The sequence below is a fragment of the Vigna umbellata genome, chromosome 5 (assembly GCF_029865625.1).
Source record: "Vigna umbellata cultivar VRB3 chromosome 5, Vumbellata_1.0, whole genome shotgun sequence".
Classification (NCBI taxonomy): domain Eukaryota; kingdom Viridiplantae; phylum Streptophyta; class Magnoliopsida; order Fabales; family Fabaceae; genus Vigna; species Vigna umbellata.
Genome location: NC_142169.1, coordinates 19,784,739 through 19,811,422, shown reverse-complemented (window position 1 = coordinate 19,811,422; position 26,684 = coordinate 19,784,739). Strand labels below are relative to the sequence as shown.

Genomic DNA, 26,684 nt, shown 5'->3' with positions numbered 1-26,684 from the left:
GTTTAAGTTGAACTGTTTGGTTGATTTCGGATATTTTTTATAATCAAGTTTATCTTAAAATGTTAATTTTTGACTGTATTGAATTGAGAATTGAGAATTAAATTAATAACGAGAATTGTTTCGTAACAAAATTTAATGGTTTAATTTTGTCCATATATTTAACTAAGCTTATTAAAAGATTAAGTTTAACTTATAAAAAATACGTTAAGTTTCACTTAAGATTAAGTTTAACTTATAAAAAATACGTTAAGTTTGACTTAGATTTATTTAATATATTTATATCATCAATTATTTTCGTACCAACTTCTTTTATAACTCCTAATTTTAGCAATATAATATATGAAATGTCATTTTAAATTTTTTTTATCTTAATTTAGCACACAAAATTTTGTAAAGATAAATAATAAAAATTAATAAAAAAGAAGTAAGTTATATCTGAATTATTTATATATATATATATATATATATATATATATATATATATATATATATATATATATATAATATGAAATAATGTATATGTAATTTGAATGAAAAACAGTAAAATTATGTTTTTGATCTAATTTTTGTTTTTAGTTTTATTTTGTAATATACCTTAGTTTTAATGATAATTAGCCCATTGAAATTAGTAACGGGTTTGTTTCATAATTTTTTAATGGCTTAAATTTAGCCCGTTATTTAACTAAGCTTAATTAGAAAAGTTTAAGTTTAACTTGTAAAAAATACCTTAAGTTTGACTTCGATTTATTTAGTATATTTATATGCCAATTATTTTCTTACCAATTTTTTATAATAATTTCCTAAGTTTAACTAATAATATCTTAAATGTCATTCTAAATTTTTTATTTTAACACAATTTTGTAAAGATAAATAATAAAGTTAATAAAGAAATTTAAGTACATTATATGTGAATTCTTTTTATCTTATATATATATATAAAAGTGGTGTTTGGATTTAAATCTTAGTCAAGTAACTTCCAAAGTTTACTTTTATTTTTTAGTTTATTAAATAGTTGGTTCACTAATTAATAAATTCAATAATTTCACTGATTTACATATTGGGAGAAAAGACCTTTGAGTACATATAAGAAAAGATATACCAAAATAAGATAAATTATATATTATCTCTTAACTATTTATAAATATGTTTTTAAGATTTATAATTAATTGTTAATATAAATTTTGTATTAAAAATTATAATTAAATTCATGATATGGGAAATACAGAATTTTTTTTTATAATTATCTTAATTTTATTTAGTCAATTCCCAACAATATTTATAATACAATTTTAAAATAAGTTTTTTGAGGCACAAAATTGAATGAACCTAATTTGTAAAATTTTTATGGAGGAATAGCGATTTAAAAACCTATACATTATTAAAAAAAAGTCTTTTACATCATTAACATATTTACTATTTATAATTTTTTCCTATTTTAATCATCCAAGTAGCAATTTATTAGAAGTCCTCTCAGTTTCAATACTTTTATAATGGACCTTTTTTTTTATCTTATTTGGCCTTTTTCATAGTTTCTTTTATCATATTACTTGTCATATTTGTAAACTTTTTTCATGTTCAAAATATGTAATGAATATTTTCATTTGTTCTACAGACAATATTTATTTAATACATATCTAAAACAAGAAAGAGGATTTAAAAAGAATTAATTGTTTTCCTAGTTTGAAATCATTGTACCGTTAATAAATCCTGCGGTTCTAAGGTGAGAGTGGGATGCACAGGCAGACAGAGCGCGTGGAGGAGCCATCTAATTTAAGTAGACAAGAAGTAGCCAACGTCTACATATTCAGGAGATCTGGGCTAAGCAACAAGTCTTTTCAAAATAATATTTTTTAGACATTATTTTCGAACCAGCAATTAATAATTTTGTTAAAAAAATTACTATATCCATTTTCATATTGAATGACCTTACTAAAATTTTAAATATTAATTAATTAAATATTTAATGGCGTCTCCGTTTTATTTCCCAGCTTGTGAATAAATATTAAACTTTGTGTTATCAAATTACACAATCAATCATTCATTCATTCCAAGGAGAGATCGCTTTTGTGCCCCTCTCTCTCTCTCTCTCTCTCTCTTTCTTTCACACTCTCTCCTGTTCTTCTCTCTCCTCTGGCACCTCCTAAAGCTTCTTCTGTTTTTTGTAGGTGAATTCTCATCTGGTTTCGTTTGATTTTGCTCTAGTGGGGTTTGCATTTTATTCATCCAACTGGGTTTCATTCATATGTATTTTTCCTATTTGGGTTGAAATCTGTGTTCAATTGGAGGCGTCGGTGATATCCAGAATTTTTTAAGTGTTCGTGCCCTGTGAATTGATGCTTTTTTAACCAAATAAGTAATTTTTTTTTGTGTGGGATGTTTTGTTTCTTATTAGATTGGGATTATTGAGATTCTGGGGGGTTTCATTTACCCAGTAGGGTTTTGCCGCCGGGTCGTTTGCCCTCTTGTTAAAAAAAAGGCTTTCATTTTTCTAATTCTTCTTCTTTTAATATTTTTTGCTTTGCATTAAAGTGAGTTCCTCTCGTAGAAAAATAAAATCTTGAGTATATCTAGGGTTTTGTTGTGAGTGATGTTATTCGGGTCAGGAGCTCAATTTTGGTTGTTATTTCTTTTTTTGTTTAAATGTATGTGGGTTTTTTCAACGCGATTGGTTGGACAAATATTTTTCACTCAGTTATTTGGTGTTGTGTTTAAGTGTCTGAGAAGGGGCTAACCATAGATGTTCTGTTTAATGTTCTTGTGTGTGTGTGTGATAATTTTCTTTTTTTGATTGTGAAAAATGAGTTTGATTTACAGCTTACTATTGGTTATTTGTGTTTTGGTGGTTTTTCTGAAGGGATAAATTGGTTACTGGTTTTCTTTAGGTTATTTGAGATTCTTGATTCATGATTTTCCGTACAACTCATTTTATGGCCAATCCTCCCCCCTAGTTCTGATTCTGGTAATATATGAGTCCCATCATTGTGCATAATAATTTGACTGAACTTTTCACTCATTCCTGATAAAAATGCATCTGCAGGCACTTTTTCCTTTGTTTGATTGGATTCTTTGCTCTAAGCCGCAAATTGGGAATTCGTTTTGAAAAGGGCCACTTAGTGTCAGAACAAAGTAGGTGTCTTTGTACCGATGGTAAGCAATGTTTTGCTCATATGACTGGAGCTATCTTAATACAGCTCATGGAGCATTAATCTGGCATTTTATTATTAAATATTTGTCACGACTTTTAAATTCCATTTTGTTAAGGTGTTTAATATTCTTACATTGTAATATGATGCTTTTATTCTAGGCCACTAATGAAAATCTTCCACCAAATGTTATAAAGCAACTGGCCAAGGAATTGAAAAATCTCGATGAGTCCCCTCCCGAGGGCATTAAAGTTGTAGTAAACGATGATGATTTTTCAACTATATTTGCTGACATGGAAGGCCCGGGTAAGTAGCTTCATGTTTATGTTGTGAGATTGTGCATCATTTGGTAGGGAGTTTGATGAACTGGAGTATATATAATTTTGCAGTTGGAACTCCTTATGAGAATGGAGTTTTCCGCATGAAGCTTTTGCTCTCTCATGATTTTCCTCATTCTCCACCAAAAGGTGTGTTTTAGACTTCCCTTGTGGACAATCTTATAATCTGCTAGTTACATTATATAGACAGAACTATACTGTTTAGTATATTGCTTTGAGATTTTAATTTGGTTATTCTTTGTTTTTTGGAGACTTTTTTTGTTTGGTGGAGTTTATTGTGTATTTAACAAAATGACATATATATGCACTACAGGATCACATATAACCATTGAATTCAATGTTGTAGGTTTTTTCTTGACTAAGATTTTCCATCCGAACATTGCAAACAATGGAGAGATTTGTGTCAACACACTTAAAAAGGATTGGAATCCTAGCCATGGGTTACGTCATGTTCTTATTGTAAGTGCTTTAGATATTCTTCATTTATTAAGTTTTGCTAGATTGGTCTTCACATATGTTAACACTCATTCCCAAATTGAACAGGTTGTTAGGTGTCTATTGATTGAACCAAATCCCGAATCAGCTCTAAATGAACAGGCTGGTAAACTGCTGCTTGAAAATTATGACGAGTATGCTAGACATGCTAGGTAAGTTGTCCAAGGATGCTATTCCTGTCAAATAATTTCTTTTTGGGGAATTTGGAAAGTTAATGTGAAAGTTTTGGTGTTTACCAAGTTTAGAATATTACTAATGAGTGGGTGAATGACATTGGCTATGGAGCAGTTTATATACTTTGTTAGATAGGGTTTTTGATGTAATAAATGCGTTCCTTTTCAATTGCACCCTCCTTTGTTTAAGTCCTGCTCTGAAATCTTTCAAATAATGATTGCTTTCTTTGTCTGCTGAAGTTCATCAACCGGGCACTTGTATATATCTATTTTTTGTATTGCTTCATTTAAACTTACCATTCTGATCTTGAATACCAACATGTTTTTTTCGTGTGGCCAACACCTCTGGTGTTTGAGAGAAAAGAGTTCATTCCTTATTTTGGACTCATTCTGTGAATTTGGTCCCAGCCATAGTAAGTTGTTATCTCAATGTTGTGGCCAGTGTCCTGTTGAAAACTATCTCAAACAAACAGGCTCTACCTCATTTAATCTATGTTTCTTTAGCTGCCCAAGTTCACCCAAGTTGAAATGAGACCTTAGGACATATCATTGGTTATGTTTTCATGGAGGTGTACATTAATGTTAATTTATAACTTTTGCGTTTTTGTTAGTTTTGATCAATTTTCCTGAATTTGTACAGCCATACTATTTTGGCATTTTAACATTACTTTGCATACATGATTCATAAAACCCCCTTACCACACTCCCTCCCCAATTGTGGCATGCAGGCTTTACACCGGAATCCATGCAAAATCAAAGCCCAAATTCAAGAGTGGAGCTATCTCTGAATCAACTACCGCTCTGAATGTTGATCAGACAAACACCTCTGTACTTGGTGCTGACGTTAAAACCACTTCAGCGAGTGCTGCATTGCCACTGCCAGTACCTGCTGCAACAAGAGGAAATAGTCAGGAACAGGCTGCCACCTCTGTGATTACTTCTGCTACAGTCATTTCTACTGCTTCTGCACCTCAGAAGAAGGAAGCAAAAGCTCTGGTGGACAAGAAGAAAATAGATGCCAGAAAGAAAAGTTTGAAAAGATTGTAATGAAATTGTTCAACTGTTGAGGTTTTTATTTGTTGCTTAGTTTTACAATTCCATAGAGAAAGAGGAGTGAGTGAAGATGTGTCCTTCTGGGAAAGATGGGTTCAACATTTGCTTTATACAATGAATGAGTTATTTCCATTGGGAGTAAAATGAATGGAATTGAACTTCTTGTCTTTGGAATGTACCCTTAAGTTAGGTTATTTTTTGATTCAAATCATTTAAAGAAATTTTCCTTTCTATTCAAACTGCTATCGTTTTAGATTGATGTTTTAGTCGAACCCAAATGTTTTTATGTGAAAAAGAAAACAGTCCGATTATGAAAACAAGGATAATCTCAGCATGTTAATGAACCAATTTTGTGAAAATTGTGATAAGTAAATGTTTCGACCGGATCTGGTGGGATCCTGTTAAAACACTCACAAACGATGAAGACTGGCAGACGGATGGATGATATCGCATGCAACGGATCGGACGGACGCTTGGTGACGGACGGACGTCTTTTCACAAGCTCTTGGCTGAGGGCTGGACGCGGCTGGAAGGGCCGAACGGGCTCTCGTCTTCAAGTCCTGGTTGTAGTATTCGTCCTCTCCCTCCTCGCTCTCCAAGCCGGGCGGTCGTGTACCTGTCAAAGGCACTCAGACGCTTAAGTCAGTAACGTGACCAAGTGGTCTGTAATGCATGTATATATTGCATTGTAAGCAATGTGTCCAGAACTCATACCTGGAACCTTTATTTATACTGATTGTAATGGGTTTTTACCTTTTGTGGGCCTGATAACGGCCTAATCATACCTTAATCTTCGTTAAGGGCTTTAATGAGTCATTAGCGTTTAACCGCGTAGTCGACAAAGTGAGGGACGGTCGTGACGGCCGGTCGGTAGGGTGACCGGCCAAGAATGTCAACCTGGGTGGGAAGCCACTCGGTTCTACCGATCGGTCACGATGGACACTCGGTCATGTCGGTCGACCTAGATGAACGACCTTGGAGGGTCGTTCGTTCTATGTACGGTTGGCCAATAGGTCAGTCCTAGCTCGGACTTGTGGTCTTGATTGTGACCTGGGTGGGCGGCCTTGGAGGACCGTACGGTCTATGAAAGCTTGGATGGCGTTAGTTTGGACGCTCGGTCTTGATTGTGACCTGGGTGGGCGGCATTGGGCTAACCGCTCGCTCGGTCTATGTGTCGGGAGGACCGGATGGTACATAAAATGTTTCGACCGGATCTGGTGGGACCCTGTTAAAACACTCACAAACGATGAAGACTGGCGGACGGATGATATCGCATGCAACGGATCGGACGGACGCTTGGTGACAGACGAACGTCTTCTCACAAGCTCTTGGCTAAGGGCTGGACGCGGCTGGAAGGGCCGAACGGGCTCTCGTCTTCAAGTCCTGGTTGTAGTATTCGTCCTCTCCCTCCTCGCTCTCCAAGCCGAGCGGTCGTGTACCTGTCAAAGGCACTCCGACGCTTAAGTCAGTAACATGACCAAGTGGTCTGTAATGCATGTATATATTGCATTGTAAGCAATCTGTCCAGAACTCATACCTGGAACCTTTATTTATACTGATTGTAATGGGCTTTTACCTTTCGTGGGCCTGATAACGGCCCAATCATACCTTAATCTTCGTTAAGGGCTTTAATGAGTCATTAGCGTTTAACCACGTAGTCGACACAGTGAGGGACGGTCGTGACGGCCGGTCGGCAGGGTGACCGGCCAAGAATGTCAACCTGGGTGGGAAGCCACTCGGTTCTGCCGATCGGTCACGATGGACACTCGGTCATGTCGGTCGACCTAGATGGACGACCTTGGAGTGTCGTTTGTTCTATGTACGGTTGGCCAATAGGTCAGTCCTAGCTCGGACGTGCGGTCTTGATTGTGACCTGGGTGGGCGGCCTTGGAGGATCGTACGGTCTATGAAAGCTCGAATGACGTTAGTTTGGACGCTCGGTCTTGATTGTGACCTGGATGGACGGCATTGGACTAACCGCTCGCTCGGTCTATGTGTCGGGAGGACCAGACGGTACAATAGGTATTGGTCTAAACCCTACCAAATTTGACAAAGCTCACGGGGCCTTCAATATCCACTGTGGTTTACTCATGAAGTTCCTTATCAAGGTGGTGGTGGGTATTTTTCTTTTCCAGTACATGCTTTAATCGCATTCTATCTTCAATCAAAATAAACAAAGATGAGTGGTGTTACTATTTCAAAAGTAACCGGGAGATGTGACATGGTATAAAACAAAACTTTGGATAATGTTTCACCTCATTTTAACTTATTCCATGTCCCTCTAACTATTCTTATTTTTTAAAATTGTCAAAAAATTCACTTTCACAGATAGTTTTTTCTTTAAAATAAAGTAAAAACTTAATTCATGTGTACTTCTAAAGTTAAAGATACAATATCAACGGGATAGAAAACAAAAAACAAAGTTAAATTTCCCTCATTGATTTTATGTTTCAGTGGAATTATTACAAATTTTTACATTAAAAGTGTTGCATCCTATTGCTGTTTATAGGCAAGTTTAAGTAACCAAATATTAAACGCTCTGGAACTAATAAAAGAAACAACAGCAACAACTTAATATTTAAGTCAAACTTCATTTAATATCTTAAATGTGTAGAAGGAGGCAGAACAACATTTGCAAACTGAGTCCGATTGTTTACGCAGAGCAAACTGTGCCGTAGATTAATTAAGGAGAGGATCAATAGTTAATTCAGAAGCACATGAATGGTGATAAAATAGTCGCTTGATTTAATCTTTAGAGCTTGAATCTATAAGCTTCTTTTCTTTCAATTTTTCCTGTTAACCTTCGTTCCACGTTGAAAATTTTGTTTTTTTCCTTATCAAAGTATTAATTAAGTCTTAAAATAATAAAATAAAACAATATGGAATCTAGAGGTCGTTCAATTTAAATTTTTATATATATGTATAATAATATATAATATATTGATATTAAAAAGAATTTATATTTGAAATTAAATAATTATATTTTTAATAGTAACATTTAAATGTATATAAAAGACACTATTAATAATCAAAATAATTTATATTAAAAAATTGATAATATTTTTGATAAAGTATTTTACTTTTCTATCACTAGTATTGATTGAATCTTAAAGGTGAACTATGGTTCATTGAAAGTAAAAGTTGTTAAGATGACATTATTCTTAGTTAAGAATTAGTAATTTGGTTCAAATATCGGTGGGAAAGGAATGAAGAAGACAATAACAAACTTAGTTATGAATTATACATGAGAAATGAACTTGAAAATTAATGAAGAGATATCTTAGAGAAAATGAAGAAAATTGTAATAAACTAGTATTATTTATATATTATACAAAAGTTATCTAACTAATTGACCTATAAAGAGATATATGTATAACAATTGTGATAAGAGTAGGTTACATTACAATAAATTTAAATATAGAAAAAAAAATACTTAAATTAGGATGTTGCTTCGACATGTCTTAAGAAAAGAGTTTTGATGTTCTTTCATGTGGATCAAATAAAAGCATATCATATGTAATAATTTTAAATGATATGACACTCCTCTAGTTGACACTCAAACCACATTCAACCAACATCTTGATCTTTATCATCACAATTGTTTCCATACTCCAAGTAGCACCTCTATCCACCCCGTCACTCTCCTCTACCACTATCAACGACTTGTTCTCCATCATTGCTCAACCACGAATACCAACTGAAATCAACCACCGATCCAACGCTTGTCACCAACACTTAACATCTAAATTCATTTGAGATCGGCACAAATACTCTGGCATCGAAACCCACAACAACAAACGAAGGTAAAGACACCTAACATATGGAGACGTTTGTCGCAAATTCTCTGGATTAGAACCTACAACAACGAACAAAAGTAGTGAGAGAGCTTGACCAAATCCTGGCAGTGGTCGAATCTAACGACGTACAGTTCATGGATGGGATCATGTGGTTGCATCACCCTAAAACTGCCCACATTCAACAGTTGTGCTTTGTTCCAAGCTCTACTAACAACATTGGACCAATTCATTTTGTGAGCAATCGAATTCATATGATTTATTTAGTTATTATTATAATTCTGTTAGTTCAAAATATTAACAATTTTACCTTACATTTTTACAATGACAAAAAAATTGTCACACAATACAACGAGAGATTATTACATTACTCTTTCTGAATTCATGGAAATTAAACTCTATTGATAAAAAATTTGACACGTTTATAATCTGCAAATTTTTTGAAGATCCACAATACAACAACAATGCCAGCAATACCTGAATTTCTAGAGAGTAATATTAGGGTAAAGCCGGAGTTGGATGGTCTTGGTGTACTTGGTGACTTGGCCTGGTACTGCATTGGTGCTTCCTTGTGGGCAAAGGGCTACCAATTACCATTCATTGTCACTGCTTTTCCTGATGTCAAAAGAAACAGTGCGGGAGTCATCTTGTCCATCACAGTTTCTTTGTTGTGGGACCAACCAATCCAAACACTAGCAACCATTCACTGCTCCTTTCTTTCTCACATCTCCATGGACCTTGTCATATGTGGTTCCGATGGCTCTGTGCATCTCAGGGACTTTACAATCCCGTACCAAGAGACCAGTGCCTCGTTTGATGTCACATTTGGAGCCAAATTTGTTGACCTTCACATTGGGTGGAATGTGAAACCAGAGGGGTTATTCTTCTGTATATATATTATTTGGATGTAACGAAACTGACTTTTTACTAATCCAGAAATTTGGGAAGAAGTTTTGGAAGCTCTGAAGTGCCTAACTATTATAGAAGTATTAGTTAACAAAGGTGTTTCTATTTTAAATATTGTATAATTGGTAGAAGAGAGAGAAGAAGAATAGTAGAAGAGAGAAAAACCCTGCTAAAACCTGCGTTGCACAGAAAAAGTAGAAGAGAGAGAAAAATAGTTAACGTCGTTTGTACGGATTTAACGGAAGGGATTTCATTGATGCAAATTTTATTAAGTGAGGGCGTAATTGACGCACTTTTCAAAGGATGAACTAATTTGACATTTTCGAGCAAAACTGGGGACAAAATAGGGTATTAAACCTAAAAATAATTTATATTAAAAAATTGATAAAATTTTTGATAAAATATTTTACTTTTCTATTAATAGTATTGGTTGAATCTCAAAGGTGAACTATGAGTTATTGGAAGTAAAAGTTTTGAAGATGACATTATTCTTGGTTAAGAACTAGTGTTTTGGTTGAAATATGGGTGACTTATGAGGGAAAGCAATGAAGAACACAATGATGAACTTAGTTTTAATTATATATGAGAATTGGACTTAAAAATTAATGAAGAGATATACGAGAGAAAGTGAAGAAAATTTTAATAAAGTGGTGTTATTTATATATTATACAAAAGTTATTTAACTAATTGTCCTATAAAGAAATATAAATATAACAACTATGATAAGAGTAGGTTATATTACAATAAATTTAAACATAGAAAAAATATACCTAAATTAGGACGTTACTTCGACATCCTTTTAAAAAATAAGAGTCTTGGTGTTCTTTCATGTGGATCAAATGAAAACATATCATATGTAATAATTTTAAATGATATGACACTACTTTAGTTGACAGTTAAACCACATTCAACCAACATCTTGATCTTTATCATCACGATTGCTTCAATACTCCATGTAACACCTCTTCCACTCTGCCACTATCGATGATCGACGACTTCTTCTCCATCATTGCTCAACCACAAACACCAACTCAAATCAATATCTTTGAAAATGAACAAATTCAATTGAACAAACAAAATAGAATTCATTTCATACATTAAATTGTATAATAATATTTAATACATTATTCATACATAAAATTATATATTAAATCCAAATATTACATTAACCTATATATACTACTAAGTTATAGCCAACTTTCTACAAGTTATTAACACTTAAAATAAAAGAACTTCACTTGGTTCTAATGTCTTCCATGTCAGGACCTTCCAAAGAGCAATACTTCCCCAACATCCAAATAATTATTGTAGGGGCAACATGAACCTTGATTTTATTCAAGCTAAGGACTAACTGAATTATAAACTTTTAAAATGCAAAAGTACAAGGTTCAATCATCAATAAAGAAGCAATGTATCGAAAGATTGCAAGTGTTAATCACTCAATTGAAATCCCACACACAAGAGACAATCCATATTGTATCTAGAAGCAAATTTAACTCAATATAATAATAATAGTAAAGAATAATAGAGTTGTGGGAGATGATTTTGTACAAAACAATACCTTCTCATAACTAGATGGTTCTAATTTTATAATTGATTTGATGAATGTAATTGCTTGAATTAGTACACCATGTTCTCCATCCAAGGATCTAATTTCACCACACAAAAATTCCGCAAATATGGATATTAAACCAAAAACATGATATAATTCGATAGTAAATAGACTAAACAACCACATTGCACACCTTGTTTAACCAGAGTCAATAACCACGTCGCTCGTATAAGGATTTCAAAAGTTTTCTTACTTTGTTTTTTTGACTAGTAACCATACACCTTTTAAAAGTTGGCTTACTTTGTCTTCATATCCATTTAGTGAATAACTATAACTTATGAATAGATATTGAAATTAACAAAATTCGAATAAAAGAAATCTTTGAGATTAAGGCAAATGTGTCAAAATAATATATGTTGGATTTTGAATAAAATCTTTTGTGGCTATCTCGACTTACATTTTTCTATGAATTCATTAGGATAACATTTTTTCCTCAAAGATCCACTTACAACCAATGGACTTTGTTAATCGAGAGTAAGTATTATTTTTTAATTAATAAAATAGATTTTAGTTATAATTTCTTTGTCCTAATGTTTGCATTAGGAATGTTAGTGACCTCTAAAAAAATTTATTGGATCATTTTTAACAAGATAAGTGTAAGAGTCATATCAAAAGAAGCTTACTTTCAATTTTTTTACTTTTGAAATCATCATGCATATGACTTCATTAGTAATGTGTATAGGTTGTTTAGATGTACCTTTAACATTTAAAAGGAATATATACTTAAAAAGATCACCATTTTTAGTCTCTGTTGTAGTATTATGGTTAATTATATCACTTTTGTAAAGAAAATGAACTAATTGGTAAAAATGTTTCACATAGCCTAAAAACATGCAATCAAAAATTTTAGAATATATTTTTTTTTCTTAGGATAAGGTAACATCACTTTGGTAAGCACCCCACATATGTATTTAAGATTATGTTGATAATCTTTCTTCAATTCATACAGTGTTGTATCGGCTTACTTATGTAGTATTCTACTTTATAAAAGCATGTGGCTTCTCCCTAAAGATTATCCAAAGTACTAAAAACTAGTAAGTATAACATTCATCATATTTCTCTCTTTTAACTACTCCATTATATTAAGGTGAATATGAAGGGATTACTTCATAATAGTACCTTCTTTTACATATTAATCATTAAACAAAAATGTTTGTCATCTTTATTCAATTTAAATCTTTTAATTTTTCTATTTAACTTATTCTCCATTTTCCTTTTGCAAGTTAAAATTGATTAATTACATTTAATTGTACATAAAATAACAACATATAAAAGTTAAACATAATTTTTATCACCTCTAGACATGGTTTGTTTCAAACAAACATGATCAATATGAATTAAACCAAATAGTTGTACCCATGGGTGTTTATGAAAGTGGAGTTTCGGGAAAGATGGACACTCGCCATGTGCCACAACTCAATTTGACACAACAAAAGGAGAAGAAGATACCTTAATGGAACCCAATTAGGATGTGAACAAAGGTCACTGCTTAAATTCAGTTCAGTGTTCCAACAATGACATCTTTCTTAGATAATTTAGATTATTTGTATCACATTTCCTTCTTTATTGGTCATGCATGTTAATTAATCATATTTATTGCAATTTAATAACATTTGATCAATTCACAATTCTTGCTCTTGCATGTCACACATCATAAGAGCCAATAATGTAAGCAAATTATTCAAATGTAGATTCATTAACAACTTTAGAAAGATTGAGTACAAATAAATAAACATTGATCACAGTGTTCTTTTCCTCTAAATAAGTTTATCTTTTTTGTCATAACAATCTTGTTAGATTCAAATAACACTTTTTCCCTAACCTTTCCTGTGAATTCTATAAAAATTTAATTAATTCTAATTGAGGATGTATGTATCACATTACTTAAAGTTGTAATATTTCCATATGTGAGTTTTAAATAATTTGTCTATTTTCTTATAATTTATTTTGTGTTAAAATCACCAAGATACATTTGTTCTTCTCCATCCCCAAAACTAGTATAGAGGATAAACAAATTTTTGTTTGCACTATTCCCATAGTTTACCACTCATTTGTTCACATTAGTCACAATATTTTCTTAAGAATCAACAATAACTATATATTCCTAATGAGTGAAATTTATGCCATCATTTAGTCTTTAATCTTGGTTTCTTAATTGGCTGTTATGCTTAAAATATTTTTTTAATTAAGATTTTTTATAATTAAGGTTACTAAATATAAGTTACATAAATATGTTAAAAATAACATTTTAATTACAAAAATGTTGTTTGCATATTCTGAAGTGTGTTAGTGCAACTCAACTAAAGATAAACTTATGAAAATATAGAAATAAATTGATCAAAGTTTCATAACACCTCCAAAATTAAGCCAAAATTGTAAAATAATCAAAGTCTCAATTAAGTCAAGCTAAGAATACAAGAATATAAAAAAGCGAGAAATGAGAAAAGTCAACAAAAAAATTTCTTGTGCGATTTTTTCTATTTTTTCAACTGAAAAACCTTTGATAATGCAATAATACTTTTAATAAAAGATAATTTGAAACAAATATATCTTTATATATTTGTTTTGATATTTTTAAACAATTACTTTATTTAATTATATCATAAAATATCAATATATAGTAACTATCTAATCTTTTTAAATTTGATAATATCTTCTTAAATTCTTTTAAATATTTTTGGGATGGATTTTCTTATAATTTCAATAATGAATTTTGAAGGTTTAAGTAAATAATGAATTGTTCATTTTATGTTTTTATTATATTGTATACGACAGAAAAAAAAAATGTGCTATTAGTTTTTTTCGTTTAGAGACGATGAAATAAGTGAAAAAAACATTGAAAAAACTAAAATGAATTACTATTTTAGTGAATTCAATATTTAACAATTGTTTACTTAATGAAAAGATATATAACAATATTAGTTCTTTAATCATATCATGGTGGATTGAATAAAGTTCTACTATGGAATTGAATCTCAATATGAAGTTGCTATAGTTTTCTGTTTTTAACTTTACGATAAAAATCCCTTTGTCTTATTTTTTCTCAATTCTATCTACATATTAAAGTTTGAAAATTTTATAGGAAAATCAATATTTAAAAACATTAAAGCACAACCAAACCTAAGTGTGAGACAGATAATCATATATATATATATATATATATATATATATATATATATATATATATCATGTCATATTAATTTTCTTTGGTTAATTACGTGTTAGGGGTAATCATTTGGACCGTCCTTGATTAAAAATTTACGTCTGGCACTATAATAAATTAACTTTAACTTCTGTTTGTGTGAATAGCTTAAAGAGATAATTTTTGTTGACCCAGATAAAAAAAAATTCATTTCGACTTGGTAAATGATCAGATGACAATGGTCTCTGAGGAACTAAATGTTGTTAATGAAGTCATCCGATATGGTTACAAGTAATGGTAATATTTCACCTGTTAATATAGGCATGGAGAATGAAGTTGAAATTTAAATCGGGTAGCAGTGCGTCTTATATCTAATCATATGCTGATTTGAGTTTGAATATGCACAAGAATAAAAGCATGGAGTTCATCGGAGATGTGCATTCAGATGATGGTAGAAAAGATAATGTATATATTAATAGGGTCTAACTGGAAGTTACATTGGAAAGGGGATCTTTGTTTGTTGGTATATATTATCATTTCATGAGTCTTCTCTATGCCAGGAAGGACTGACATAGAACATCAAAACCTACAATGTTGTACTCAACTGCATAAGACAAACCAAAAATGGGGAAACTACTTTTGCTATGAATGCTAAAAGGGTGGAAAGCAAGCACAGATAAGAGTTGATGGAGTATGGATTAGAGCCTACTAAAACAATGCAACTATAACATGCTCATAGGAGAGTCATCAATGAAAATAAGGAATAAGTCTTATCATATTACTCCTGCTTAAGCGAGTTGAGTCAGAAAAACCAAGGAAACATGGTAAAATCAGAATTACAACCTGGAATTAACAAAAACCTAGAGTTCCAAAGGTTGTATGTTCCAATGCAATGAAACAAATATTTGTGCGAGGATATCAACCATGTTTTAGTCTAGATTGCAGTAATTTCAAAGTTATTTTACTTACCTTGTCTTAGACAATGACTAGAAACCAGAGTTAAATAAACATCAAAAGACACCATTGCAACACAATTACCATTAGCAGCAGTGATTTCCACTAAACGTCGTTAAGATTGAATTCAAAAAGCATCATATAAAAATTTAGAAAGAAGACAGAAATGACAGGTAGACAAGGACTAGATGTTCTATATAGCACAGTCATAATTCAGATTTTTCATCAATTCAATTCAGAATTTAGTGGAGATGGTGTACCATCACTTGGCCATCATGACCTTAACAAACTCCTCATAATTTATTTGGCCATCACCATCAACGTCAGCCTCTCGAATCATCTCATCAACCTCTTCGTCAGTGAGCTTCTCCCCAAGGTTGGTCATCACGTGGCGGAGCTCAGCAGCAGAAATGAACCCATTCTGGTCCTTGTCGAACACTCGGAACGCCTCTTTCAGCTCCTCTTCAGAGTCAGTGTCCTTCATCTTTCTGGCCATGAGATTCAAGAACTCAGGGAAGTCAATGGTGCCATTGCCATCAGCATCTACTTCGTTGATCATGTCTTGGAGCTCTGCCTCAGTGGGATTCTGACCCAAAGAACGCATGACAGTTCCAAGCTCCTTTGTTGTGATGCAACCTGAAACAACATCAAATACCATGTAAAAATCACCAAAAGGTAAACTCCCAATTTAACTCATGCTTGCAAATCTTAATCATGCTCAAAGGGATGGATGCCACATACACAATGACAACAAGGTTTTAAATCCTTCTGCAATCTGCATAAAACTTAAATGTCTTTCCAATTATCTTTTTTATTTGGACTTTTCAGATCCCTTCCCCTAGGATTTCAAAGAAAAATTGAAAGAAATAAAATAAATAAATAAATAATTTTGTTCTGTAATTCTTCTACTGGAGGCAATAAACTATATAACCCAGGTTTAAACTACAGAACACTAATCAAGCTAAAACAATTCTTGCAAGTTCATCCAATATTTTGGAAGTTATTTTGTTCTTAAAATATCCTGTAATTAAAATATGGTTAAACATTGGAAAATGAAAGGATTGTTATAAATAACAAATTAAAAAGTACATGTTAAAGTTTGAAAAATCAATAAAATTTACCATAACGAAGGTAAATAAAATACTAAGAAACGGACTCATGTTTTCATAAAATAAGAATCATAAACATGGGTGGAGTTCTTTCCGATTGCAACCATGATATATCTGAGGTATTCATTTTGGGAAGCAAAACCAAAAAGAAAGGGGAAAAAATTAATAAATTGTTTCATTTAATTTTTCTCTGTAGAATAAAGTAATTAGGATAACGAATCGAAAACCCACAAAAAAATTGAAAAAGAAAGAGAAGTGATTGGTGGGAAGTTACCATCGCCATCCTTATCGAACAAGCTGAAGGCTTCCTTGAACTCGGAGATCTGATCATCGGTGAGTTGATCTGCCATTGTAATTGGAATGAATTGCTCTTTCTTTCTTTGAATGTTTTTTTTTTCTGCCTTTTTTTCTGAAGAAAGAGAGAGAGAAACGAAGAAACTGCAGAAAACAGCGTTTGAATCTTATTCCGACAAAACCTCCCGTTTTATCTTTTTTTCTTTACCGTAAATAAAATTGACTTGTTTCCGTTTTTTTCTATAACAACTTATTTTCCATCCAACTGTTCTCCTATTTTATTCCATGGCCCATTTCAAAATTAATAAGTAAGTCAAATATGACTCATTGTCCAACAGTTTTTTTTTTCGAAAAATATATATTATTAAGGTTCACGCGTCAGAACGAAGATTTTACTTTTTCAAAATAAATCTAAATAAAAGAATCCACACTAAACTAAATAAAAATCTCATTAAGATAACTTATAAAATGTTGGTATTGTAAATTTGGTATCTAATGGGTGAAGACTTAGAAAAAAAACAGAGATTATAAGAGTGATGAGTTTAAAAATAGTGAATTTTTTTTAATATAAGTATTTCTTTTATAAATGAGTTTCATTATTTTAAATATATTATTTTTCTATAAATATTCTTTTAAAGTTTTTTGACTTTTCTCTGTTTGTCTGATTTGAAGAATCAAGATGGTAAGATTGTTCTTCGAATGAATCATTTGTCACGAAGACTTTCTTGTTAGGTTTATCATGGAAGTGAATCTAAACACATAAGGAATTGGCACCACTCTCTACACAAAATCTTAAGACAATAAATTAATAAGTTTGCATCATTATTCCTCTAGTTTCTCATTTTTATCTAATGTGGAACTTAGACTCATACTTGGAACAAATAGAGTATATATCCTATAAGTAGGGAAGAGTTTCACTAGTTAGAGTCTTGTGAGTTGTGGGTCAAGAAAGCTAATTGCACTGTTTTTAAGTTATAGATACATTGAAATGTATAATTTTATGATTGAATTGACTAAATGATTGATTTGTATTATGAGTATGATTGTTTGAATTGTGGTTAGGTTTTAAAATTACATGGATGGAGTGCATGATGAAATTTGAGAATGTTTTCTAATTGGATTGTATATGAGATTATTTAAGTTAGTGAAGGTTGTATAATTCAAATTTGGTATGTTTTGGCATATGTATTTGCTATTGAATTGGATTTGCAAAGCTGGAATGACATAAATTTACAGAGCTAGAATGACATAAATTTACAGAGCTAGAATGACATAAATTTACAAAGATAGAATGACATAAATTTGCATAATTATGTTTTGTAGAATTATGCAGACTCGTTGGACAAGAATATACTTGTTGGACAAAACCAAAGTTAGTGAACTTCTAACTTGGTTATAGTTGAGCGATGATATATTCTCATTAGACGAAGTTAAAATCAAAGAGCTACTGACTTGGAAGTCGTTGGGCGAGAATATACTTGTTAAGCGAAGCTAAAGTTAGAGAACTCACTGACTTGACAGTAGGTGGGCGAGACAAGTCTCGTTGGAAGACTTTTGGAAAATTTAAGTTTATGAGTTCAAGTGATAATTTCACTAGGCGGTCTATCTGGTCCTTGGGCAAGTGGGCCTTCAAGCACTACTCGCTAAGCGTGTAGATGTTCTCACTAAAGGAAATTAACAAAGTTCGATAATAGTTTATACGTACTCTTCTAGTATGTTTAATGTAAGAGTATATGATGTATAAATGATAGTTGGTTTATGATGTTCATATGAGAATCATTGATAGATTTATAGATAAATATACATGCAAATAATGGTGTATGAAATTGTGATGTTCATGATATGTGTTTGGCGTAATTCCAGGGATCTCGTAGGGAGATTCTATGGTGGCATTTTTTTAGTATATGTATTGATATATAGATTAAGTATTGTGAATTATCATGTCGCTCTAATAATCATCCAATCTAAAGTAGAGAATGGTAAGATATGTGGTAAGAGATGTAGGAGGTCTTGGTATGAGAGTTTTACCTTGGCCAAAGATATTAATCGACTAATCTTGTGTGTGGTAGGGTGAAACCCCAATGACAATTGCTTTGTAGAGAGACTATCACAAATGCATAATTCACTAGAGTCTGATATCAATACATGTATTCAGATAATTGAGTTTGATATTAATACAAGTATCTGGATAACTGAGTCTAGTATGAGTCTTTATATGTGATATGGTTGTTTTTATAAATGAGTGGTGTATGATAATATATCTATATTTGTTTTATGAAAACTCTTTTGTACATTAGCTTACTCTATTTCTTTTTATGTTTCTGGTTTGTTTGTTTACTTCTTTTACCATAATCACTTTATTGATATGAGCTCCTTAATTGCATTAGATATATTTTATTATTATGAATTTTTTATAATTGTATTAATATATGTTTAAGATAATATGTTTTGTTTATCAATCTTATAATATATTATTTTATGTTAAAATTGGATTTCATACAATTTTTTAATATTGTTTAAAATAATAATGTTTTAATTATGTTTATTTTAATATAAATAATTAACAATTAATCCATTTAATTTAAATAATAATTAATCTATTTACTAATAATTAATAGCATTTTTTTAATGATAATTAATGTTGAATGATTTCATTTAAAGTAGCATAATTAATTATCATTAATATTTAATGTAAGATTATGATTATTATTACTAAATATATCTATTGAATTAATAATTTTCTTAACATTTTTTTAGTATTTAAGAAAAATATTTTAAATTATTTTTTTTAATTTCATTAAATATATTATATTTTAAAAAACTAAATAAAAAAATAAAAATTATATATTATATGAATTTATAGGAATAATTAATCAAAATATTATATTTAGTAATAAGTTTAAAGTAATGCGATTTAATATTATTAATATTATTTTGTATCACTAATTGTTAATATACATTTAAAACATAAATTAGTGTGTAATTAATAATATGCATTAAATATTAAATTAATAAAAAAATATTGATTATAGTACTAAAGAACTTATTTGTTGAACTTATTTGTTGTTTTTTTTGTTGAACTTGTTTCTTGTTGTTGTTTGGTTGAACTTGTTTCTTGTTGTTGTTTGGTTAAACTTGTTTGTTATTGTTTGATTGAATTTGTTTGTTGTTATACGTTGTTCATGCTTTATAAAATACCAAAAACTGATATTTGTTGTTTTTTTGCTTTTCTGGTATCGTAGAGTTGTAAAAAAGTATCATAATTAATTAAAAAAAACAAAAAAAAAATTGATTAACGTCATATATTGAAAAAATCTGACGCTAAGTTAACGTCGAATTACGTCAATTTAACGTTTACTAATATGATTTCGTTCGCGAATTCGTCGTTAAAAACTCAAAATATTCGATGTTATATTTGATTTTTGTACTAGTGAGTAATTATTATATTACTGTGTGTGGGTAAGAGTGTGGGTGTGTGTACCTGTGGCGGCTGTGTGTACCTGTGGGTGTTGTGTAAACACTATAATATAAACCATCAACCATCAACTAATAGCATTTAAAGTTTGATTCTATAATATCTAGTTTATTTTGTTTATGGTATTGAAAGTTTTTTATTGTATTAATATACCATTTAATTGGTCTAATAATAAGTTACATATGAAATTACTTTGTTTTTTCATTCTTGTTTATACAATAGATGCTACAAAGCTCAAACATATCAAATTTTACAAGTAAAAAAACATTAAATTAGTTTTATCATACAAACAATTCATCATGAGTTGTCTCCATATGTGATAAAATTTCAGTGAAATTTTTGGAATGATACAAGATCTAAACTAGCTTAATTAAATTCTAATTATTCATTAGATATAATATTTAACCAATCCTGAAACAGAATAAAATAAGATGTATGTACGTAATTTTAATGAATTTTTTGTTGTAAGTTATTACTGCATTCTAAAATAGATGGACATATCATAAGCATGCTTGTGATTCTCGTTTGATATGGTTGAGGCAGAGAAGATACTGACAAAGAATATGACTCATATGGGACTAAAGTTAATGACCCTAGTAAATCTTGATGTGATTGAAGTTATGAAAGTTTCAATTTTTTTTTCTTTTTTCTTTTTATTCATCAACCCAAATCTTCAATGTCTATCCTTAAAGCTAATATCCTTATATCTTAAAGGTTCAACCACATGTTATGTTTATTCAACAGTGGTAAGATGAGTACCATAAGATGGATGGTTCAATCGAATTATAACCATTTTGTACTCAAGTTCTAAATTTTGAAGGGTTTTCAATCCTTCAATTTTTCTCCAATTATCATTTTATATTTTAACTTTTATTAAATTTTTCAACATATGGAAACTTTCAAATTAAATTATTGTTATCCTTAAGGTTAAATTAATTCAAGACAAAAACTAATTTTTTTTATGAAGTAAGGTTTGTTAAATTCATCAAAAGAAAAAATTACAATATAATAAGAAAGTCTTCTTCTAAACATATTTTTTTCTACTCATAGATAAAAAACGAAATTAATTAAAGATATATTTGATGTTTATTGCACAATGACATGTGATTCAAGAGAAATTCACGTGGAGCCCAACAAAAATAAAGTCATTTCAAAATGGTATCTCAAGGCTATGAGAAACCTCTTCTATAATAATTTTATACATTTTCATAATAAAGACGAACCCTCAAATTTGAGAACAAATCTTTTTCAAGAGGGAGGGGATAATGACTTGGGTCTAAGTCCACCAATTTTTCAACGCCCAAAAGAATGGCAAGAAGGCTTCATAAGGACTTAGAAGAGTCATCCAAAGAACCTAAGTAGTTATTTCCCATTTTAATTGGCAACTACTCAATCAGTCCAAGCTCATGAAGATTGGAAAGCACATTAATACTCTAACCTGTCAGCGCCCAACACCTCATGTCTAGCACTCAGCGGTAATGTGCACAACATATGAGAGCACGTGTTTCTGGTGTAGCTAGCAGTTGTTTCATATGGTCAAATATGTGGCACCTGATATGAGAATTTAGCACGATGATCAATTGTGTAGTTAGCTCGAAAATGGGTGTTGAAATCACTATAAATTCAACACCCCTCACCCTTGTAAAATCACTTTTGAAAATTCTCATGATATGTTGATGAATTGCTTCCAGCCCTTTATCCTGAGAGTCACCTCCGCACTTGCTTCTTCCTTTACCCCTCTATAGCTTTCTTCCACAGATGGAAGGTTGTCTGAGCTAGATCCCCTCCATTAAGAACTTCACTTCACCATCCAAATCATTAGCCTTCATGAAATTTCGGGCAGTATTTGAAGTTACTTTTGTTTTTGGAGCAATGCTCCCTACACCTCTCCACTTTCTTCCTGTACCTCCCATTTTACACATTTTCCCTTCATTTATTAAATCCTTTATTAAAATCAAATAAAAATTAATGATGAGTTAATAATTTCGTAACCACCACAACTCTAAATCTCATTTTGTTGCCCTACATGCACCCCTTCCCTCTTCTTATTTTTTTACTTTAAAATAAAATAACAAACAAATCAAAAAATAAAAAGATATTCCAAAAACATATTCAATATTATTTAATCATAAAATATAACATAAAAATAAAATTTACAAAATATATAAATATAAAATATTAACAAAAAACTATATAAAATATTAACCAAAATAAATTAAATATACTAACATAATATTTCATACATATATTTTTTAAACAAATTTAATATATAAATAAATATAAAAAATACTAAATAATAAATAATATAAGGAAATACAATTTATAAATTTTTAAATAATTTAATTAAATATAATAAAAGAAAATAAAGTAATAAAAGAAACCCTAAAAACACAAGCAGCGCAGCTTCAAGTGCGGCCACCGTAAACCGCAGTTCCAAGTGCGGCCACCGTAAACCGCAGCTCCAAGTGCGGCCACCGTAAACCGCAGCTCCAAGTGCGGCCACCGTAAACCGCAGTTCCAAGTGCGGCCACCGTAAACCGCAGTTCCAAGTGCGGCCACCGTAAACCGCAGCTCCAAGTGCGGCCACCGTAAACCGCAGCTCCAAGTGCGGCCACCGTAAACCGCAGCTCCAAGTGCGGCCACCGTAAACCGCAGTTCCAAGTGCGGCCACCGTAAACCGCAGTTCCAAGTGCGGCCACCGTAAACCGCAGTTCCAAGTGCGGCCACCGTAAACCGCAGTTCCAAGTGCGGCCACCGTAAACCGCAGCTCCAAGTGTCGTAGCTCTAAGTGCACTTGCACGCAAAAGTGTCTAACGCCAACCGCAGGTCCAACTGCGTGACCCGGCAGCTCCAAGTGCGGTTCTCATCCCTCCCAACCGCACTTCAAGTGCGGTTCTCATCCCTCCCAACCGCACTCCAAGTGCGGTTCTCATCCCTCCCAACCGCACTTCCATGTGCGGCGGTCGCAGTTCCATGCAGTTCCATGTGCGGCGGTGCCTGATCTGCAATTCCAAGTGCAGTTAAGGCCCCAATTTCTTTCCATAAAAACGAATCAGATCAAAGAGATCAAATACGAAACAGAGAGATAAAAACGAAACAAGCACAAATTTTATCACACTCAATGCATCATACAATGACCTTAAGAAAATTTGCTCTTGAAGTTAACTCTCTGAGAAGAAGAAAATCTACACTATTGCACCAGAAGAACTTAAAAACAAATGGAGTTGGTGATGAGGGAGGAGGAGAGGAGTGCGAGAGGAAAAAAAATGTGAGCTTGAAATGAAATGCGATAAGGAAAGGCAAGGAGGAGGAAGGGAGGAAGGGATGTAGGGTTTACAAAATAATCTGAAATGCGACAAGGAAAGGCAAGGAGGAGGAAGGGAGGAAGGGGTGTAGGGTTTACAAAATAATCTGAAATGCGACAAGGCTGAACTCATTTAGAAAGGGGTGTAGGGTTGTTGCTTCAATTTAATCATTAAATGGGTCAGCTTTTTTAAAGTAAGATATTCTTTCTGAGAAGGATAGAGTTGTAGATAAAAAAAGGAAAGGAGGTGCAGATGATGTTGGTAATGTGCATGGAAAACCTCTCTTGTTTTTGCTGCTTGCTCATGGGTTCATGCTTTCCAACCATCATCAGTTTTCTTAGGTAGAATTTTGAATATAATTTAGATAAGTGGAGTAAACTTTTATAACTTTTTTAAAGATAAATTATGAATTTGATATTAATATAAATATGCATACTTTGAGTTAAGGGATTGAGGTTGATTTGGAGTTAATAAATGATTATGTTTAAACAAAACATGGTGTGACTTAATGTTTGAATTATTTAGAAGTTGCATTAATAAAGTGCTTTTGTAATTATTTTTAAAACTATTTTTTTCTCTTGGTGCTATTTTTTCTAATAGTTTTTTGCAAAAGTGAAAATAAAGTTAAAAACTAACCTTATTTTTAGCTCTATTTTTCTTAAGCGAATAATTTTTTGCTTAAACACACAAACTTAATTCCATTTTTCGCCCAAAATTCTCGCATGAACCTATTTTTACTCAAGCTAAAAATAATTTGTTTTTCTTCAAGTCTCTTTAAGTGAGTGAATATGAATGTTTATAAAAATGCAAAATGAATATTGATTTTTATTTATTGATGATCTTAGTTACACAAACTTACCTATGAGGTGGTGAAAAGTTAAAAGGGAAGTTTTTTATGAGTTGTTAATAAAATTTTTTCTTTGATATATCTCTATCTTATATTACAATTTTATTTTCAATCATTTATTCTTATATTTATTGTTTATCTAATGAAATATTATAATTGGACTATACAGGAAGATAAAGAAACGTATGCAATGTATAGCAACATTTGAAGCACAATAAATAATTTTTTAAACTGTTTTTTTATATATTTGTATATATTAGTTATTTTGTGTACGTAAAATTTGTACTTTAAATTACATTATACATTGTGCATACCCTCTATTAAGTTTATAGTAATATGGATACTTAATTTTTGGACTTTACATGAGAGAGAGTTTATTTTTAAGATATATTGTATATCTTTTATTTTATTCTATGATTATCATCTCATATTCTTTTACATTTTAAATCACTTAAAAAAAGTACTTTTTTGTGGTTTAAAATGTTTTAACAAATTTCATTTTCAATTTAAATGGGGGAAATTTATTGCGGCAAGTTTCGAATAATTTGTCAATAGAACTCCAAGCTAGCTAATAGTAGAATTAAATTGAAAAATATAATGCAAACCACTTTATTCATTAGTCAACACATTATTTTTTAAAACTGTATTTTTTTCTAGTATTTTGAGTTGAATATTTTTAAATATGTAGTTTTTTAAATATATATATATATATATATATATATATATATATATATATATATATATATATAATGTTACTAATATTTTAGGTAATAAAATAATATAAATTACCGAAAATTTTATTTTAAAATTTTTAAATAAATATAAATGACTAAATTATATATTTTACCAAATAATATAAATATTGATAGTTTATAACATCATATAAATCAGATATTACATAAACTTTTTTTAATAAAATAAATTTATATTTTTCACTAAATTACATTTGTTTTGGTAGATTCCAACTGAATTTGTTTGATTATAATTAATAAACTAATGTAAGACTTGTGGTGTTAAGTCTTTTATAAATCAATAATTAAATTTAAGGAATTTATCACCAACAAATTAATATATATGTGTGTGTGGTTTGCTAAAGTAGGTCTCTTTTTCATTTGTTACATTTTAACAATATTGGGTTTTAATAGACAAAAATACCATTATATATCATGGATTCTAACTTTTAAGGTTGATGGTATTTTAATAATTTTCATTCTCAAAACTAAATAAAAAAAAACTCAAACCCTTACTCACCTCCTTCATTCCTCTCAACCCTTTCTCTTTTCATATCTCTCCAACATTTTCTTTGTCATCCTATGATAGCCCAACTGAAAAAAAATCAGAAACATTGGTTGTTAAACAATCTTACAAAAAATAATTTTATAATGAGTTTTCATTTTATAATTTTTGTCTTATCTAATTTTATCCAATTTTCATAAGCATAAAGGAATTGATAATTGACCTAAAAAAATAAGAAACACTCGTTGTTAAACAATTTCTTACGAAAAATGATTTTATAATGAGTTTTCTAATTTTCAAACATAACATCCGTGAAATTGAAGAGATCTTGAATTAACCTTGCCTGAAGGTGAATATGTCAATGACTCAACTCTTTACTTAACATTAAAAGTTAGAATCGATTATATATAAAAGTATTTTTGTCTACTAAAATGTACCAACTGAAAAACAGACATACGCGCGTTAACAAACTCACACACACATATATATATATATATATATATATATATATATATATATATATATATATATATATATATATATATATATATATATATATATATATATATATATATGGGATAAATTGTTTTATTTTATACCTATTATCCACCAATATTATATGTATATATTAGAATTTGATCATATGTTTTAATAAAGAATTTTAAAAGAATAATTAGTTTATATATGACAAATTGCAAATCTCTTTGACAAAGAATTTTAAGAGAATAATTTAGTTTTTAATAACATTTCTAAACAATACCACATACGAACTGAAAGTTATTTTATTTTCAATCTCAAACCGAAAGTT

General features: G+C 30.7%; 3 protein-coding genes across 7 annotated transcripts; 2 read left to right on the top strand and 1 right to left on the bottom strand.

Annotated features, from left to right (window-relative positions):
• Positions 1 to 2,011: 2,011 nt before the first annotated feature.
• UBC22 (ubiquitin-conjugating enzyme 22) lies at positions 2,012 to 5,369 on the top strand. 5 transcript variants are annotated; one of them, XM_088092111.1, is made up of 8 exons: positions 2,042 to 2,161; positions 2,883 to 2,959; positions 3,038 to 3,147; positions 3,305 to 3,449; positions 3,533 to 3,610; positions 3,828 to 3,940; positions 4,025 to 4,128; positions 4,878 to 5,369. In XM_088092111.1, exons 3-8 carry the CDS (start codon positions 3,145 to 3,147, stop codon positions 5,194 to 5,196), a joined length of 762 nt encoding a protein of 253 aa, XP_087948237.1. In that variant the 5' UTR covers positions 2,042 to 2,161; positions 2,883 to 2,959; positions 3,038 to 3,144; the 3' UTR covers positions 5,197 to 5,369. The 5 variants fall into 5 exon arrangements, with proteins under 5 accessions (XP_047148857.1, XP_047148856.1, XP_087948237.1 ...); XM_088092110.1 differs by having other exon boundaries at positions 2,044 to 2,165; XM_047292901.2 differs by lacking the exon at positions 2,883 to 2,959 and having other exon boundaries at positions 2,012 to 2,161.
• A 1,791-nt stretch (positions 5,370 to 7,160) lies between these two features.
• Positions 7,161 to 9,927, top strand: LOC148197894 (putative oxidoreductase At4g09670). Its single transcript, XM_088115668.1, has 3 exons — positions 7,161 to 7,310; positions 9,056 to 9,232; positions 9,443 to 9,927. Exons 1-3 carry the CDS (start codon positions 7,161 to 7,163, stop codon positions 9,905 to 9,907), a joined length of 792 nt encoding a protein of 263 aa, XP_087971794.1. The 3' UTR covers positions 9,908 to 9,927.
• A 5,728-nt stretch (positions 9,928 to 15,655) lies between these two features.
• Positions 15,656 to 17,213, bottom strand: LOC124822481 (calmodulin-7). The gene is made up of 2 exons (XM_088116257.1): positions 16,994 to 17,213; positions 15,656 to 16,246 (listed from the first exon to the last, which is right to left on the bottom strand). Exons 1-2 carry the CDS (start codon positions 17,067 to 17,069, stop codon positions 15,873 to 15,875), a joined length of 450 nt encoding a protein of 149 aa, XP_087972383.1. The 5' UTR covers positions 17,070 to 17,213; the 3' UTR covers positions 15,656 to 15,872.
• Between the last annotated feature and the right edge of the window lie 9,471 nt (positions 17,214 to 26,684).